Source organism: Phocoena phocoena, chromosome 17, assembly GCF_963924675.1.
Source record: "Phocoena phocoena chromosome 17, mPhoPho1.1, whole genome shotgun sequence".
NCBI lineage: Eukaryota > Metazoa > Chordata > Mammalia > Artiodactyla > Phocoenidae > Phocoena > Phocoena phocoena.
Genome location: NC_089235.1, coordinates 62,307,346 through 62,325,404, shown reverse-complemented (window position 1 = coordinate 62,325,404; position 18,059 = coordinate 62,307,346). Strand labels below are relative to the sequence as shown.

At 37.5% G+C, this 18,059-nt stretch overlaps 1 protein-coding gene across 6 annotated transcripts in view; it reads right to left on the bottom strand.

Annotated features, from left to right (window-relative positions):
• The window catches only part of COL14A1 (collagen type XIV alpha 1 chain), a 229,033-nt gene extending 212,238 nt beyond the window's left edge, over positions 1-16,795 (bottom strand). For all 6 annotated transcript variants that reach the window (XM_065895394.1, XM_065895395.1, XM_065895397.1 and 3 more), the window contains exons 1-3: positions 16,708-16,795; positions 6,805-6,921; positions 1,549-1,692 (exon numbers count right to left, since the gene is read on the bottom strand). In XM_065895394.1, the coding sequence (XP_065751466.1) occupies positions 1,549-1,692; positions 6,805-6,921; positions 16,708-16,795 (349 nt within the window). The remainder of the gene's footprint in view (positions 1-1,548; positions 1,693-6,804; positions 6,922-16,707) is intronic.
• Positions 16,796-18,059: the final 1,264 nt, after the last annotated feature.

The following is an 18,059-nucleotide window of genomic DNA, read 5'->3' as shown; positions in this document are numbered from 1 at the left end:
GAGACAGAAGGCTGATTTATATTGAAAATAACATAAAACCCTTTCCCAGAGCTTCCAGACACTGTGAATCTCAAAAGAATGTAACATTTAAAACATCTGTATGTCCTGCTGACAGGTGGATTCACCAAATGTTTTTTTGTTGAGAAGTTTCAAGAGGTAGCGGGTTAACAAAGTTTTTCTTTTTAATTTAAGAAAAATCACAAAATGTGTCTCGTAAAACATAACCTAGAAGAGAAAGATAAAAAGGAAGGGAGCGGACACGGGTTCGTGCCCTGGTCCGGGAAGATCCCACATGCCGCAGAGCGGCTGGGCCCGTGAGCTGTGGCCGCTGAGCCTGCGCTCGTCAACGGGAGAGGCCACAACAGTGAGAGGCCCGCGTACCGCAAAAAAAAAAAGGAAGGGAGGGATAGAAAAATCCAGATAGAACATTGCTGTATATAGAGTTCTAGAACCCACAGCCTCCCCGATTTGTGGATTAACCCTTTAAAAAGCTATTGTTGTTTGAAATGATGTGTAGGATTTACTTAAAAATAATATGAGAGAGGGGAGTATGGGGGTATAAATGAAACAAGAGTGACCATGAATGGTTAATTGTTGAAGCAACTGACGAATATTTAGGGGTTTATTTTATGAATCTGCTGATTTTTTAAGTTATGTTTAAAATTGTCCTTAATAATGAGTTGGGTTTTTTAAAGAGTCTACCTTAACAATGAAGTAACACAGAAAGTTAACCAGGACAGACCTCTTCTGTTTGTATTCCTGATACACAAAACTCTGCCCTCCAATTAGATAAGTCATCTCCAGGAAGAGGGAGTTGCTGTAGTCTCTGGTCACTAGAATATAAGGTCCATGGGGACAGGGATTTGTCATGTTCCCAGGGCTTAGAACAGGGCCTTACACTTAGTAGCCATGCAATATACACTTGTTAAGTGGGAAGGAAAAAAAAAAGAATGAGTGAATGAATGAATATTTCCTGAAAGGCAAAAGAATCAGGGTCTTTGTGGACAACTTTTAAATTCAACATAAGGAAAAGCTTTCTAATGGAACAGCACAGACCTGGATAGGGCTGCCTCAGAGCTTTCTCTCCTGCTTAGAATGTCTCTGTATGTCAAGTATTATCCCAACTTACTATTTGAGAACTGGCTCAAATATGAAGACACTCCCATCCATTCCCTTGCTAGACCATTATGGGGGCAGAGAGAGTACCTCCCTTCACAGAATCCTGAAAGTATTTATTGAGCAGCTATTATGTGCTGGGTAGATGAGATGTCTGCATAAGGCTCAGTGGACAGTGTCAGGGAGAGCATTTAAGAACTAAAACCTTTTTAAAGGATAAGTAGGAACACCATGAAATGGGTAAAGGAAGGGACAGAGAATATTAGAGATAAAAGGAACTCACAGAAGATTATACTAAATGTCTTTTAAGATCTTTCCAAATCTAAACAATCTAGGATTTTAACCTGTTATCGATACAATATTTACCACAGACTCAAACTCAGAGCTGAGACAGAGTCCCATGGCAGCACTCTATGATCTGTAAATACATACTTCTGAATTGACCTTGGGCTGGCTTGCTTTCTTTGTCTTTATTGTATGCAATAATTTGAACTGTGTAATTCTGGTCTGGCATAAGACCTTGAATAATCGCTTTAGTTGCAGTGTTCTGGAGATTCAATTGATTGGTTTTTCCACCTATAATAAAACAGAAAGATAAATCAGTTCTAAGAAGTGGGTTAACTGTGCACATTAAGAAATTTTAGAAATCAAGATTTTAAAGGAGAAGACATTCAAAAATATGTATAATGCTATTACATAATACTAATTTTAGTACACTTTTCATTCTCACTTTCAGTTACACTCTTTGCATTAGACAAACAGTCGTCTAAACTAGAGAAAAACACATTTGCAAATATCTTTCATCATAACACTGTTGCTTTTTTTTTTAACATCTTTATTGGAGTATAATTGCTTTACAATGGTGTGTCAGTTTCTGCTTTATAATGAAGGGAAACAGCTATACATATACATATATCCCCATACCCCTTCCCTCTTGTGTCTCCCTCCCTTCCACCCCCCCATCCCACCCCTCTAGGTGGTCACAAAGCACCAAGCTGATCTCCCTGTGATATGCAACTGCTTCCCACTATCTATCGGTTTTACATTTGGTAGTGTATATATGTCCATGCCACTCTCTCACTTTGTCCCAGCTTACCATTCCCCCTCCCTGTGTCCTCAAGTCCATTCTCTAGTAGGTCTGCGTCTTTATTCCCATCCTGCCCCTAGGTTCTTCAAAAATGGCCATTTTTTTTTTTTTTAGATTCCATATATATGTGTTAGCATATGGTATTTGTTTTTCTCTTTCTGACTTACTTCACTGTGTATGACAGAGTCTAGGTCCACCACCTCACTAAAAATAACTCAATTTCATTTCTTTTTATGGCTGAGTAATATTCCATTGTATATATGTGCCACATCTTCTTTATCCATTCATCTGTGGATGGACACGTAGGTTGCTTCCATGCCCTAGCTATTGTAAACAGAGCTGCAAAGAACATTGTGGTACATGACTCATTTTGAATTATGGTTTTCTCACGGTATATGCCCAGTAGTGGGATTGCTGGGTCATATGGTAATTCTATTTTTAGTTTTTTAAAGAACCTCCACACTGTTCTCCATAGTGGCTGTATCAATTTACATTCCCACCAACAGTGCAAGAGGGTTCCCTTTTCTCCACACCCTCTCCAGCATTTATTGTTTGTAGATTTTTTTGATGATGGCCATTCTGACTGGTGTGAGGGCTTCCCTGGTGGCACAGTGTTTGAGAGTCTGCCTGCCGATGCAGGGGACACGAGTTCATGCCTTGGTCCGGGAAGATTCCACATGCCATGGAGCGGCTGGGCCCGTGAGCCATGGCCGCTGAGCCTGCGCGTCTGGAGCCTGTGCTCCGCAACGGGAGAGGCCACAACAGTGAGAGGCCCGCGTACCGCAAAAAGAAAAGAAAAGAAATATTTAAAGTGATGAAGGAGAAAATCCTACACCCAAGATTACTCTACCCAGCAAGCATCTCATTCAGATTCGATGGAAAAATTAAAACCTTTACACACAAGCAAAAGCTAAGAGAATTCAGCACCACCAAACCAGCTTTACAACAAATACTAAAGGAACTTCTCTAGGCAGGAAACACAAGAGAAGGAAAAGACTTACAATAAAAAACCCAAAACAATTTAAAAAATGGGAATAGGAACATGCATATCGATAATTACCTTAAATGTAAATGGATTAAATGTTCCAACCAAAAGACACAGACTGGCTGAATGGATACAAAAACAAGACCCATATAGATATGGGTCTACAAGAGACCCACTTCAGACCTAGGGACACATACAGACTGAAAGTGAGGGGATGGAAAAAGATATTCCATGCAAAAGGAAACCAAAAGATACCTGGAGTAGCAATTCTCATATCAGACAAAACAGAGTTTAAAATAAAGACTATTACAAGAGACAAAGAAGGACACTACATAGTGATCAAGGGATCAATCCAAGAAGATATAACAATTGTAAATATTTATGCACCCAACATAGGAGCACCTCAATACATAAGGCAAATGCTAACAGCCATAAAAGGGGAAATCGACAATAACACAATCATAGTAGGGGACTTTAACACCCCACTTTCACCAATGGACAGCTCACCCAAAATGAAAATAAATAAGGAAACACAAGCTTTAAATGATACATTAAATAAGATGGACTTGATTGATATTTATAGGACATTCCATCCAAAAACAACATAATACACATTCTTCTCAAGTGCTCATGGATCATTCTCCATGATAGATCATATATTGGGTCATAAATCAAGTCTTGGTATATTTAAGAAAATTGAAATCGTATCAAGTATCTTTTCCGACCACACTGCTATGAGACTAGATATCAGTTACAGGTAAAAATCGGTAAAAAATTAAAAGCACGTGGAGGCTAAACAATACACTACTTAATAACCAAGAGATCACTGAAGTAATCAAAGAGGAAATCAAAAAATACCTGGAAACAAATGACAATGAAAACACGATGACCCAAAACCTATGGGATGCAGCAAAAGCAGTCCTAAGAGGGAAGTTTGCAGCAATACAATCCTACCTCAAGAAACAAGAAACATCTCAAATAAACAACCTAACCTTACACCTAGAGCAATCGGAGAAAGAAGAACAAAAAAAACCCAAAGTTAGCCAAAGCAAAGAAATCATAAAGATCAGATAAGAAATAAATGAAAAAGAAATGAAGGAAATGATAGTAAAGATCAATAAAACTAAAAGCTGGTTCTTTGAGAAGATAAACAAAACTGATAAACTATTAGCCAAAATCATCAAGAAAAAAAGGGAGAAGACTCAAATCAATAGAATTAGAAATGAAAAAGGAGAAGTAACAACTGACACTGCTGAAATACAAAAGATCATGAGAGATTACTACAAGCAACTATATGCCAATAAACTGGACAACCTGGAAGAAATGGACAAATTCTTAGAAATGCACAACCTTCTGAGACTGAACCAGGAAGAAACAGAAAATACGAACAGACCAATCACAAGCACTGTAATTGAAACTGTGATTAAAAATAGCACAGGGAGATCAGCTCAGGGCTTAGTGACCACCTAGAGGGGTGGATAGGGAGGGTGGGAGGGAGACGTAAGAGGGAGGGGATATGGGGATATATATATATATACATATAGCTGATGCACTGTTATACAGCAGAAACTAACACAACACTGTAAAGCAATTATATTCCAATAAAGATGCTAACAACAACAAAAAAATCATCCAACAAACAAAAGCCCAGGACCAGATGACTTCACAGGCGAATTCTATCAAACATTTAGAGAAGAGCTAACATGCTTACTTCTCAAACTCTTCCAAAATATAGCAGAGGGAGGAACACTCCCTAAATCAATCTACGAGGCCACCCACCATCACCCTGATAAAAAAACCAGACAAAGATGTCACAAAGAAAGAAAACTACAGGCCAATATCACTGATGAACGTAGATGCAAAAATCCTCAACAAAATACTAGCAAACAGAATCCAACAGCACATACACCATGATCAAGTGGGGTTTGACCCAGGAATGCAGGAATTCTTCAATATAAGGAAAGCAATCAATGTGATAAACCATATTAACAAATTAAAGGAGAGAAACCATATGATCATCTCAGCAGATGCAGAAAAAGCTTTCGACAAAATTCAACACCCATTTATAATAAAAACCCCCCAGAAAGTAGGCATAGAGGGAACTTTCCTTCACATAATAAAGGCCATATATGACAAACCCACAGCAAACATCGTCCTCAATGGTGAAAACCTGAAACCATTTCCACAGATGAATGGATAAAGAAGATGTGGCACATATATACAATGGAATGTTACTCAGCCATAAAAAGAAACGAAATTGAGTTATTCGTAGTGAGGTGGATGGACCTAGAGACTGTCATACAGAGTGAAGTACGTCAGAAAGAGAAAAACAAATACCGTATGCTAAAACATATATATGGAATCTAAGAAAAAATAAAAAAGGTCATGAAGAACCTAGGGGCAAGACGGGAATAAAGCACAGACCTACTGGAGAAGGGACTTGAGTATATGAGGAGGGTGACGGGTAAGCTGTGACAAAGTGAGAGAGTGGCATGGACATATATACACTACCAAATATAAAATAGCTAGCTTGTGGGAAGCAGCCGCATAGCACAGGGAGATCAGCTAGGTGCTTTGTGACCACCTAGAGGGATGAGACAGGGAGAGTGGAAGGGGGCAGACACAGAGGGAAGAGATATAGGAACATATGTATATGTATAACTGATTCACTTTTTTATAAAGCAGAAAGTAACACACCATTGTAAAGCAATGATATTCCAATAAAGATGTTAAAAAAAAAAAAAGACTGCTTTGGCTATTCAGGGTCTTTTGTATCTCCATACAAACTTTAAGATTTTTTGTTCTAGTTCTGTAAAACATGCCATTGGTAATTTGATAGCAATTGAATTGAATCTGTAGATTGCTTTGGGTAGTATAGTCATTTTCACAATGTTGATTCTTCCAATTCAGAAACATGGTATATCTGTCCATCTGTTTGTATCACATTTAGTTTCTTTCATCAGTGTCTTATAATTTTTGCATACAGGTCTTTTGTCTCCTTAGGTAGGTTTATTCCTAGGTATTTTATTCTTTTTGTTGCAGTGGTAAATGGGAGTGTTTCCTTAATTTCTCTTTCAGATATTTCATCATTAGTGAGCGTATAGGAATGCAAGAGATTTCTGTGCATTACTTTTGTATGCTGCTACTTCACCAAATTCATTGATTAGCTATAGTAGTTTTCTGGTAGTATCTTTACGATTCTCTATGTATAGTATCATGTCATCTGCAAACAGTGACAGCTTTACTTCTTGTTTCCCAATTTGGATTACTTTTATTTCTTTTTCTTCTCTGATTGCTGTGGCTAGGCTAAAACTTTGGAGGTAATTTTTAATTGTCAATAGACCAAAAGAACTGATACATGTTGAAACAGAGGTAGTGAGGATTCTTGATAGTCTGAAAATTTTGCCTGAGGAAAATTATGGGGAGTCCAATAGTTATTCTTTAAATTTGGGGAACATTATTTTCTTGAGTAGAGGGTAAGATTTCAAGCTCCAAAGCTTAAATAAAACCAAAATCTTTCAAATGAGCTTAAAGCAGCACCTAGCACAATACATTTTTAGGTCCCTGTGTGCAAAAAATTCCTAATACTCTAAAAAATACAGTTGAGTGTTTTTACCTGCAGCTGGAGTCACAAGAAGTTTGTATCCACCAAATTTCCCTCTTGGAGCCTTCCATGAAATCTGGATACTATCATGAGATAATACATTATATCTTAACCGTGTGGGTGGAGCCACTGAAAAGGAAAAACAAAACTTTTTTTAATTTTGAAACTTTTAAACTTCCACTGTTAAGTTGAAAAGACAAAGTAATGTAATCCGAATATGCAAGACTTCATGTTCTTTCTACAACTGTGTTAGTGAGTTGATCAGTTTGCAAAATAACACAAACTCAAAGGCATTTGTTTCTTACTCAGGAGATAAGCATTGGCCAAGTAGTACTGATCTTGTGACAAAGAACTATGACTTAGGGTTAGAATTTAATACCTTAGTCCAGCTTAATAATTGAAGCCAACCTTGTAAAATGTTTTTATTATGTTATAAGGATGAATTTTTGTACTTGGAATACGAAAGCTTTTGTAATCTACTCTAGTGGGATCTGTTTTATGCCTTTAGGTTTTTCACTATATTAACTACTTTTTATGATATGATAATTTAAGGTCATTACAGACATATTATAGTAATAAGATCTTCATTTAAAAACATTTTGAGAAAGAGATTGTAAAGGACCAAAATAAAAAATAATAATAAAAGATAATTTCTTTATAAACTTGAATTCATTCTTCACGTGTAGCTGATTTATATCTTTCAGAAAGACACACAGCACATGGTCATGAATCATCCCAGCATATTTAATCTTTCCCGATAGTTCACAAAATAGGTCGGTCTATATTACTTTTTGTGTAAGTCATTCAAACTTCAAAACATATTTTTGGAGCTCTACAGCAGTGCTCCAGAATTTCTAAAGAAATATTTTCGTAAGAAGATTTTTACTATATAATATATAAATTAGTTTGTCACAAAAGAAAATTTAATGCTTAACAGAAAAGTTAGCACTTATTACCCACTTTTATGCCTGGCCTTTCTTTCCCACTTTAGGACACAGAGTCTGGGGAAGGAAACAAACATTCTTTTTAGTAGGTATATAGCATAATAAGGGGTTTGGACATTAGTTTGATTCCCAGTTCTGTCACTTATTAGATGAATAAGCTTGAGCAAGTGATTGTTTCTTCCAACGACTTATCTTTAGAAAAGGTGACAGCAATACCTTCTGCACAGGATAAGTGAAAATGTTAAAGAAGATAACGGATATAACGCATTATGATAGGTGGCCAATAAATGTTTGTTCCCCTCCTCCTTTACTTCATCTAATGGATGATCTCAAAAGCTTATTTAATATTCACAAAAATACATTGCTATCCCAATTTTATATATAAGGGATACAAGGAGAAGCTAAGAGATTCATCCAAGTTCACATACTGGTGCACGACACTCTCTGACCTCAAACAAAATGCTCTGTTTCTTCGGGAGAAGATTTATATTAAGAAGTCACCCTTCACTTAGCTAGAAGAATGAGTAATTTAACACTACAAACTCTCCACTCATCTGAAATCAGCAAGAACTGAAGAACACAATCTTAAGAGTATTCTCTCTCTACTTGCCATTTACTACCTCTTAGCAGAGGATGCTAGTCACACAAAACAAAAACACAAGCTTCCCATTCTCAATATGACATGAATGAAAAAGTCTACATTTCTCTGGCTTATGGGAAAATATGGATTTATCATAAGAACTGCTATGTTGAACTAGAAAAGGAAGTTGGCTAAACCTAACATTTGGATGAACAGAGACTATTACTGTTTGGCTTCGACTGGAACCTGGGGAGAAAAATGTATTTATAGATAGGTTCTTATTACTTATGGCAGAAAATTAAAAATAAACGTTTTTAAATGTTAAACAACACATCCAGTTTCTGAGCCAAATCTTGCCAGTGGGCTGGTAGACATCCTTGGCCAAGCTTATCGCAAGGTCCTAATTTTTGCTCCTTTTTAAAAAAACTGAGTACACAGTATAAAGGTTACTAAAGGCCTGACAGAGGCTTCTGGTGTGTGTTTTTTTTTTTCGGTACTAGGTCCTCTCACTGTTGTGGCCTCTCCCGTCGCGGAGCACAGGCTCCGGACACGCAGGCTCAGCAGCCATGGCTCACGGGCCCAGCCGCTCTGCGGCATGTGGGATCTTCCTGGACCGGGTCACGAACCTGTGTCACCTGCATCGGCAGGCGTACTCTCAAGCACTGCGCCACCAGGGAAGCCCCTCTGGTGTGTATTTTTAAGCATTTCTAATGATTTCTAGCTTTGTTTTAATTGAACTTAGTTTTTGAAATCTACTATTTGTATTACTGGGATCTGCATTTTTGTTTTTTTCTTTTTTTTGGCCACACTTCACAGCTTGTGGGATCTTCCCAGGCCAGGGATTAAACCCAGGCCACTGCAGTGAAAGCCCAGAATCCTAACCAGTAGGTCACCAGGGAAGTCTCGGATCTGCACTTTTATTTTTGATTTCTGCTAATTCTTATAAAGTATATCAAGGGTTGGCAAACTACCACTCATGGGCCAAATCTGGCCCATTGCCTGCTTTTATAAATAAAGTTTTATTGGAACACAGCCATGCTGATTTGTTTACATATTGTCTGTGGCTTATTTCAAACTGCAATGGCAAAGTTGAGTAGTTGTGATAGATACCATATAGCCCACAATGCCTGGAATATTTACTATCTGGCCTTTTGCAGAAACAGTATGCTAACCTCTGAAATAAGTGCACAATATATATAAAGTGTGCAAAGTGACATTACTAGATAAACATGGTAATCCTGAAAAAATGGCAGTGTTGGTGCTGAAAGAGTCATTCATCAGTAGAGCAAGGAAGTCTAAATGTGATAAAGTGCTTAAGGAGTGCTAATGTCTAATGTTTGGAATTTAAGGCTGTAGAAAAGTCAGATGCAAGAAACAGCACGCCCTTCAAAGTGAGGCTCACTTGTTTGGAAAGGAATGGAACTTGACTCTTTGCATGGTCAAATAGTTTTAAAACACTTGGAGTTAATGACCATACTTCCAACTACTTCCTGCAACACATAGGGATCAGTTGGGAAGAAAAATTCTGTCTTGTTTTAAGCACTGGTTTTGTTATAATTTGTTACAGCAGCAATAGAGAACTAATACAGTCAGTATTAAAAGGCATACAGGAAACTAACTCTCTCCTCCTAATAACCTAATGCACTTTACCTCTTAGTCTCTCCATGTAATTCTTAACTTTCCCTCTACAGAGAATGTGAACCTCCATTGACCCAAATAACTGTTTATATCTGGATTATTCCAGTATTTTCTTTTCAAGACAAGTTATTAAATGAATTGGAACACAGAGAATATAATGGTGTGTTGGTTGTAGGGAAAAAATATGTATAGCATGACAGAATGGTGGCACCAATACTGTCTCAGAACTTCACAGTAAATCTATACTTGGTTCTAGCAGTGTTTGTTTTGGATGGTTACAAAAAGAAACACTAAAGATAAAGTAGCTGTCACTTAAAAACTTCAAAGCATATACATTTGAGACTTTGCATAGGAGCTAGATTTCATTTTATAGAGACCTCTGTGTTAACACATTTACCCATACTTTTTGCTGTTATTAGTAGTCAAATATATTTGGAAGTTTGAGAATATTTTCTTTACTAGTTTTCACCATCTTTGTAATAGATCATGAGATTATAACATTTTAGATTCTAAGCAAGATAAAAAGAACTCTCTAGCATATCCCAGAGTAAATTTCCCTCAAATTTTAATTTCTCCTATTTCTAAAACAATACTTTTAATACATTTACCAATACATTTAATTAAAAAATGACTGAGATAAAAAGTTAAGGTCTTCTGTTATTTGTTTGTGGTTTTTAAGACCACTTGGAAATATAATACAAATACTTCTTTGCTGTTTAAAAGTTTTTTGCTTAATAAATATAATAGTTTATTCCACCAGTATAGCACCCTAAACTATGTTTTGAAGGGGAAAACACTCTCAGTGCCCATACTGCTTCATTTCTATCAGTCAGGGATTTTTGGTTGCAAATAAAAGAAACTTTCTCTGGCCAATTTAAGCAAAAAATGTATTTGCTGGTAGATAATGAAGTAGGTCATATAATTATAGTAAAAGTTAAACAGGCTTTGAAAGTATAGGAATCTGGGAACACTCTGGATACAGTTTCTAGGAACTAGTGACCATATTTTCTTAGGGCATGTCTTTGGAATGAAATGACTGGAGCTATTTTCCATCCTTCCATCACTGGACACAAGTTTCAGATTCTTGGGAGAGTTGGCCTGACGGGTTTGAGTCATTTTCTCACCCCTTAGCCCAGAGAGGAAGTCTGGTGGATACAGCAGCCAAGGCTCTGTGTGGTGGCGGAGGGAGTGTTGTTCCTTGGACGAAAACCAAGAGACTGTTAGAGAAGCAAGAGGCAGACTTCCCTGGTGGCGCAGTGGTTAAGAATCTGCCTGCCAATGCAGGGGACAGGGGTTCGAGCTCTGGTCCAGGAGATCCCACATGCCACAGAGCAACTAAGACCATGCGCCACAACTACGGAGCCGGCACTCTACAGCCCATGAGCCACAACTACCGAAGCCCGTGTGCCTAGAGCCCGTGCTCTGCAACAAGAGAAGCCACCACAATGAGAAGCCCACGCACTGCAACGAAGAGTAGCCCTTGCTCACTGCAATTACAGAAAGCCCGTGCACAGCAACAAAGACACAACTCAGCCAATAAATCAATAAATTTATATAAAAAAAAAGAAAAGTGAGAAGGGAGGTGATCATGAGTAGGGAAGAACAGAAGATCTTCATTTCAGTGTTCCTTTGAAAAAGTAGTGTTTCAAAAATTAACGAGAGTATTCCTTTAGAAAGATTTCAGATGAGGTGAGTTGAACTGAAGTGAAAGAAAGGAAGGAAGGAAGGGAGGGCAGAAAATTAGTCCTTTAATACATATTCGTATTAATAAAATTTCTTAAGTACCTGATAACAATGAGTCTTTGACAGAAGACATAAACATTCCTTTTCTGCCTACGAGATTTGATTTTGATGAGAATGATTGCAGTGAAACTCTGAGTTTTTTTAATTTAATTTTATTTTTTTAACATCTTTATTGGAGTATAATTGCTTTACAATGGTGTGTTAGTTTCTGCTGTATAACAAAGTGAATCAGCTATACCTATACATACATCCCCATATCTCTTCCCTCTTGCATCTCTCTCCCACCCTGCCTAGACCACCCCTCTAGGTGGACACAAAGCACCAAGCTGATCTCCCTGTGCTATGCGGCAGCTTCCCACTAGTGATCTATTTTACATTTGGTAGTGTATATATATATGTCCATGCCACTCTCTCACTTCGTCCCAGCTTACCCTTCCCCCTCCCTGTGTCCTCAAGTCCATTCTCTATGTCTGAATCTTTATTCCTGTCCTGCCCCTAGGTTCCTCAGAACCACTTTTTTTTTTTTTAGATTCCATATATATGTGTTAGCACATGGTATTTGTTTTTCTCTTTCTGACTTACTTCACTCTGTATGACAGTCTCTAGGTCCATCCACCTCACTACAAATAACTCAATTTCATTTCTTTTTATGGCTGAGTAATATTCCATTGTATATATGTGCCACATCTTCCTTATCCATTCATCTGTCAGTAGACACTTAGATTGCTTCCATGTCCTGGCTACTGTAAATAGAGCTGCAGTGAACATTGTGGTATGTGACTCTTTTTGAATTATGGTCTTCTCAAGATATATGTCCACTAGTGGGATTGCTGGGTCGTATGGTAGTTCTATTTTTAGTTTTTTGAGGAACCTCCACACTGTTCTCCATAGTGGCTGTATCAATTTCCATTCCCCACAATAGGGCAAGAGGGTTCCCCTTTCTCCACACCCTCTCCAGCATTTATTGTTTGTAGATTTTTTGATGATGGCCATTCTGCCTAGTGTGAGGTGATACCTCATTGTAGTTTTGATTTGCATTTCTCTAGTGATTATTGATGTGAATGATTATTCATGTGTTTGTTGGCAATCTGTATATCTTCTTTGGAGAAATGTCTATTTAGGTCTTCTGCCCATTTTTAGACTGGGTTGTTTGTTTTTCTGATATTGAGCTGCATGAGCTGCTTGTAAATTTTGGAGATTAATCCTTGGCCAGTTGCATCATTTGCAAATATTTTCTCCCATTCTGAGGGCTGTCTATTTGGCTTGTTTATAGTTTCCTTTGTTGTGCAAAAGCTTTTAAGTTTCATTAGGTCCCATTTGTTTATTTTTGTTTTTATTTCCATTTCTCTAAGAGGTGGGTTAAAAAGGATCTTGCTGTGATTTATGTCATAGAGTGTTCTGCCTATGTTTTCTTCTAACAGCTTTATAGTGTCTGGCCTTATATTTAGGTCTTTAATCCATTTTGAGTTTATTTTTGTGTATGGTTTTAGTGAGTGTTCTAATTTCATTCTTTTACATGTAGCTGTCCAGTTTTCCCAGTACCACTTATTGAAGAGGCTGTCTTTTCTCCATTGTATATTCTTGCCTCCTTTATAAAAGATAAGGTGACCATATGTGTGTGGGTTTATCTCTGGGCTTTCTATCCTGTTCCACTGATTTATATTTCTGTTTTTGTGCCAGTACCATACTGTCTTGATTAATGTAGCTTTGTAGTATAGTCTGAAGTTAGGGAACCTGATTCCTACAGCTCCGTTTCTATTTCTCAAGATTGCTTTGGCTATTTGGGGTCTTTTGTGCTTCCATAGAAATTGTGAAATTTTTTGTTCTAGTTCTGTGAAATATGCCATTGGTAGTTTGATAGGGATTGCATGGAATCTGTAGATTGCTTTGGGTAGTATAGTCATTTTCACAATGTTGACTCTTCCAATCCAAGAACATGGTATATCTGTCCATCTGTTTGTGTCATCTTTAATTTCTTTAATCAGTGTGTTATAGTTTTCTGCATACAGGTCTTTGTCTCCTTAGGTTGGTTTATTCCTAGGTACTTTATTCTTTTTGTTGCAGTGGTAAATGGGAGTGTTTCCTTAATTTCTCTTTCAGATTTTTCATCATTAGTGTACAGGAATGCAAGAGATTCCTGTGCATTACTTTTGTATCCTGCTACTTTACCATATTCATTGATTAGCTCTAGTAGTTTTCTGATGCATCTTTAGGATTCTCTATATATAGTATCATGTCATCTGCAAACAGTGACAGTTTTACTTCTTCTTTTCCAATTTGGATTCCTTTTATTTCTTTTTCTTCTCTGAGTGCTGTGGCTAAAACTTCCAAAACTATGTTGAATAATATTGGTGAGAGTGGGCAACCTTGTCTTCTTCCTGATCTTAGTGGAAATGGTTTCAGTTTTTCACCACTGAGAACGATGTTGGCTGTGGGTTTGTCATATATGGCCTTTATTATGTTGAGGTAAGTTCCCTCTATGTCCACTTTCTAGAGGGTTTTTATCATAAATGGGTGTTGAATTTTGTCGAAAACTTTTTCTGCATCTATTGAAATGATCTTATGGTTTTTATCCTTCAGTTTGTTAGTATGGTGTATCACATTGATTGATTTGCGTATATTGAAGAATCCTTGCATTCCTGGGATAGACCCCACTTGATCATGGTGTATGATCCTTTTCATGTGCTGTTGGATTCTGTTTGCTAGTATTTTGTTGAGTATTTTTACATCTATGCTCATCAGTGATATTGGCCTGTAGTTTTCTTTTTTTGTTGCATCTTTGTCTGGTTTTGGTATCAACACAATGATGGCCTCATAGAATGAGTTTGGGAGTGAGAGAAGGAGAGAAGGATAGGTGTTTGAGAAGGATAGGTGTTAGCTCTTCTCTAAATGTTTGATAGAATTCGCCTGTGAAGCCATCTGGTCCTGGGATTTTGTTTGTTGGAGATTTTTAATCACAGTCTCAATTTTAGTGCTTGTGATTGGTCTGTTTATATTTTCTATTTCTTCCTGGTTCAGTCTCGGAAGGTTGTGCTCTTTAAGAATTTGTCCATTTCTTCCAGGTTGTCCATTTTATTGGCATATAGTTGCTTGTAGTAATCTCTCATGATCCTTTAAATTCTTTGAGTTTAAAGAGAATCTTCCCTCTCAAAAAATACAGCACAACAAAATAAAAATACCCCTGTACTTTCAGTAACAAGGCTAACCCTGCAGTCGAAGAAGATAACAACTGGACCCTCATTGGTCTTCTTGCGAAATCCCCATTTGGGATGTTTATATATTCACAAATGTTGTAATCGGCCATAACCCACATAGGAAGCCTGACTTCACTACACAAAAGATGAGTTTGTTGGCTCGCTCTGGGTTCTTGATGTGTGCCAGAAATCAAGCTTTACACTTAATTTTTGTCTTTAAAGATTTTAACTGACACAATTAACTTTTGAGTCAAGTTCATGCAAGCATTTATATTTATTACAGAGTTAAGTATATGTATTGAAGCACCTCCTTTGTGCTTGCAAAAAGAAAAATCATGGTTCTGGTATTAAATATACAGACACTTTTGTTCCATGAGATAAGAACAATTACTTCTCCACTGCACTTACAGTGTTTCTGTCAATCTTGCTGCCTTTGCTTTGGCACAAGTCCCAGTGCCTTCCATACAGGGAAAAAGGAGCTAACTTTGAAGTTCAAACTTGTGACCTCAGGCCTGTTTCTTTCTTAAGTAACATATCTTCTTTTCAGTGTTTTTCCCCTAAAGGCAAAAACCTAAAGGAAATATAAACTTTGTGTCTAACCAAGATTTTCTTTTAATGATTACAGAATATTTATGCATCTAGGCAACAGATGGGGTCCACTGATAAAAGAAAATGGTGGCATTGTTTTTTGCTAGTGGTTGTAATGGGACTGTAGTCATATAAACCATTTGTAAATTGTTTTTAAAAAAAAGTTTAATATTGATGGATTTCGTTGTTGCCTTTGCTACACACTTTATTTCCTCGAGTAGTTCAGTTGAAGCCAATGCCACTATGGGTTCTAAAGCACCGTCCGTGTTTGGTATCTGGGCATGGTCAATATTATCTTCATTACTTCTCCTGGAGGTTCAGAAGGTTGGCCTATTGACTGAAAAGATGTTGTGGGCTATAAACTCAGACCACATTTAAAGAAAAAAGCCTGGGTAGAAGATGCTACAAAGATTTCTAATCTTTAACCTAGGAATCCTGAATGTTGTTAACTTCTTTGCCCTCCTTGCGATGTCAAGACACCTGGGGTGCAGACAGAATCAGTTGGCCCTTAGAACTGACCAGACTGAAGCCTCCATTCTGCTTCTTATACTTTTCCACTCGATGCTTCCCAGGATGCCCACTTCCTGTCACCCAGGTATGAAGTGGCAGAAATATTTTGTTGACAGTCTTTTAAAGAGACAAGGCATGATCGAGATACATATATACACACCTTATAGCCCCTTATTAACAGAATTGATTTTGCAAATTTGACTTTGCTGATTAAATTTGTATGACATATTCAGAAGCACATTAAAAATGAGCTGTTTGGGCTTCACTGGTGGCGCAGTGGTTGAGAGTCCACCTGCCGATGCAGGGGATACGGGTTTGTGCCCCGGTCCGGGAAGATCCCACATGCCGCGGAGCGGCTGGGCCCATGAGCCATGGCCGCTGAGCCTGCGCGTCTGGAGCCTGTGCTCCGCGACGGGAGAGGCCACAGCAGTGAGAGGCCCGCGTACCACCAAAAAAAAAAAAAAATTAGCTGTTTAACCAGCTGCCACAAAATTAATATGCTCAGTCACTGGTGAGGTCGTAACCTTCATCAAAGTTGTGGCACATTTCTACAATGTAAACAGTTAGTGAAACTGAGTAAAAGCCAACATATGACCCTGCCTAAAATCACAGCTGAACCAGTGAAGCACTCTTAAGGTAAATAAAATAAAAAATGATAATCAGAACCAAAATGGCCAGACTCCCAGACCCTAATGATTATATTCAACTTTTCCATTACCTTGACCCTGGACATTGGTGCAAAAATAAGTAATTGCCAAAAAAGCTGGAAACAGCCAATGCTGCATCTTGCACTGAAAAATCTTCATTTTATTTCCTGCTTTTCACATGGGATGTAACAGCAGTCCTAGAAACAGAGAACACAGAGGTATTTTGAGAAGACTTAAAATAAATTATATGCAGTCGTCTAAGACAAAGAAGCCAACATGTATTAGTATTGTCTGGAAGTAACTCATTCCTTAGGGCATTGTATATTTCACTCTAAAATGTACACTGATAAAAGAAAGATTTTTGAGAAGATGCTGTAAATGAAGAGAATTATTAGAAATATTTGGGCGAGAAGTTCAGAAGGTACTCTGTGACTCTTTTGAAAGGCAAAAATAGCACAATGAATTTCCCAGATGGATAAATTCCAAAAGTTGGCCTGAAATGAGCATTATAATCAGACAGTTACAACTCCCTTGCCAGTCATAAGTATAGATATACAGGACGATTCTTCTAGTGATCAAGGAGCATTTGAAAAACCACTTTGTGCGATTATTAAATCATCACTGAGCTTTCACTTCATTGGGCTGAATAACCCTTAATCTTTTCATCTTTGCTTATAATTTTTTTCTCCATATGTGTGAATCTAAAACTCTTCTAAGTTCATCCTTTTCACTAGAATATCAATAAAAGAAAAGCTCCAAGAAAAGGTGAAAGAAATGAAAAAGGGGGAAATTAAGGAAGGAAAAGAAGGAAGGAGGGAGGGAAAGAAGGGGGGGGGAAGTGTGAATGTTTGGGGTTAATTTAAAAGGCCAGTCTACAAGTGCTTGACTACAATTCTATTGCAAGCCATTACAGAGGAGAAATTCTGAGTCCTTACCTCAGAAATTAAGACATCTCAAAAGTTTTCTTCTATCCAGGGCATTTTTTGAAGTAGGTATGATTATAATATTGATTTACAGATAAAGAAAATAAGGCAGAGAGAGTTTTCCCAAGTCACATAGATAGTGAGTTCAGGATCCAGGATTTCAGCCCACACAGACAATCAAACATGGTAGAAGCATCTTAGGAAAATGCTTCTAAAGTATCACACTTCATATCACTTTCTTTTCACTTTAAAATATCTTTTCTCATTTTGATTACAGAAATTTATTATCTAGCTTTATTTGGAAATGTAGATTGTTTCTAAATTTCCCTAATACATGTAACACTGGAATGACTATCCTTATTCACATCTCTTTGAATACATGACTATTGATTTCTTTGGCTAAATTCCCAATTGTAAAACTGTTGGGTAAAACAAGATGTGTTTTTTAAAGGTTTTTAAAACATAGGTACATAATGCCTTATACTGATTTCCACTTCTAT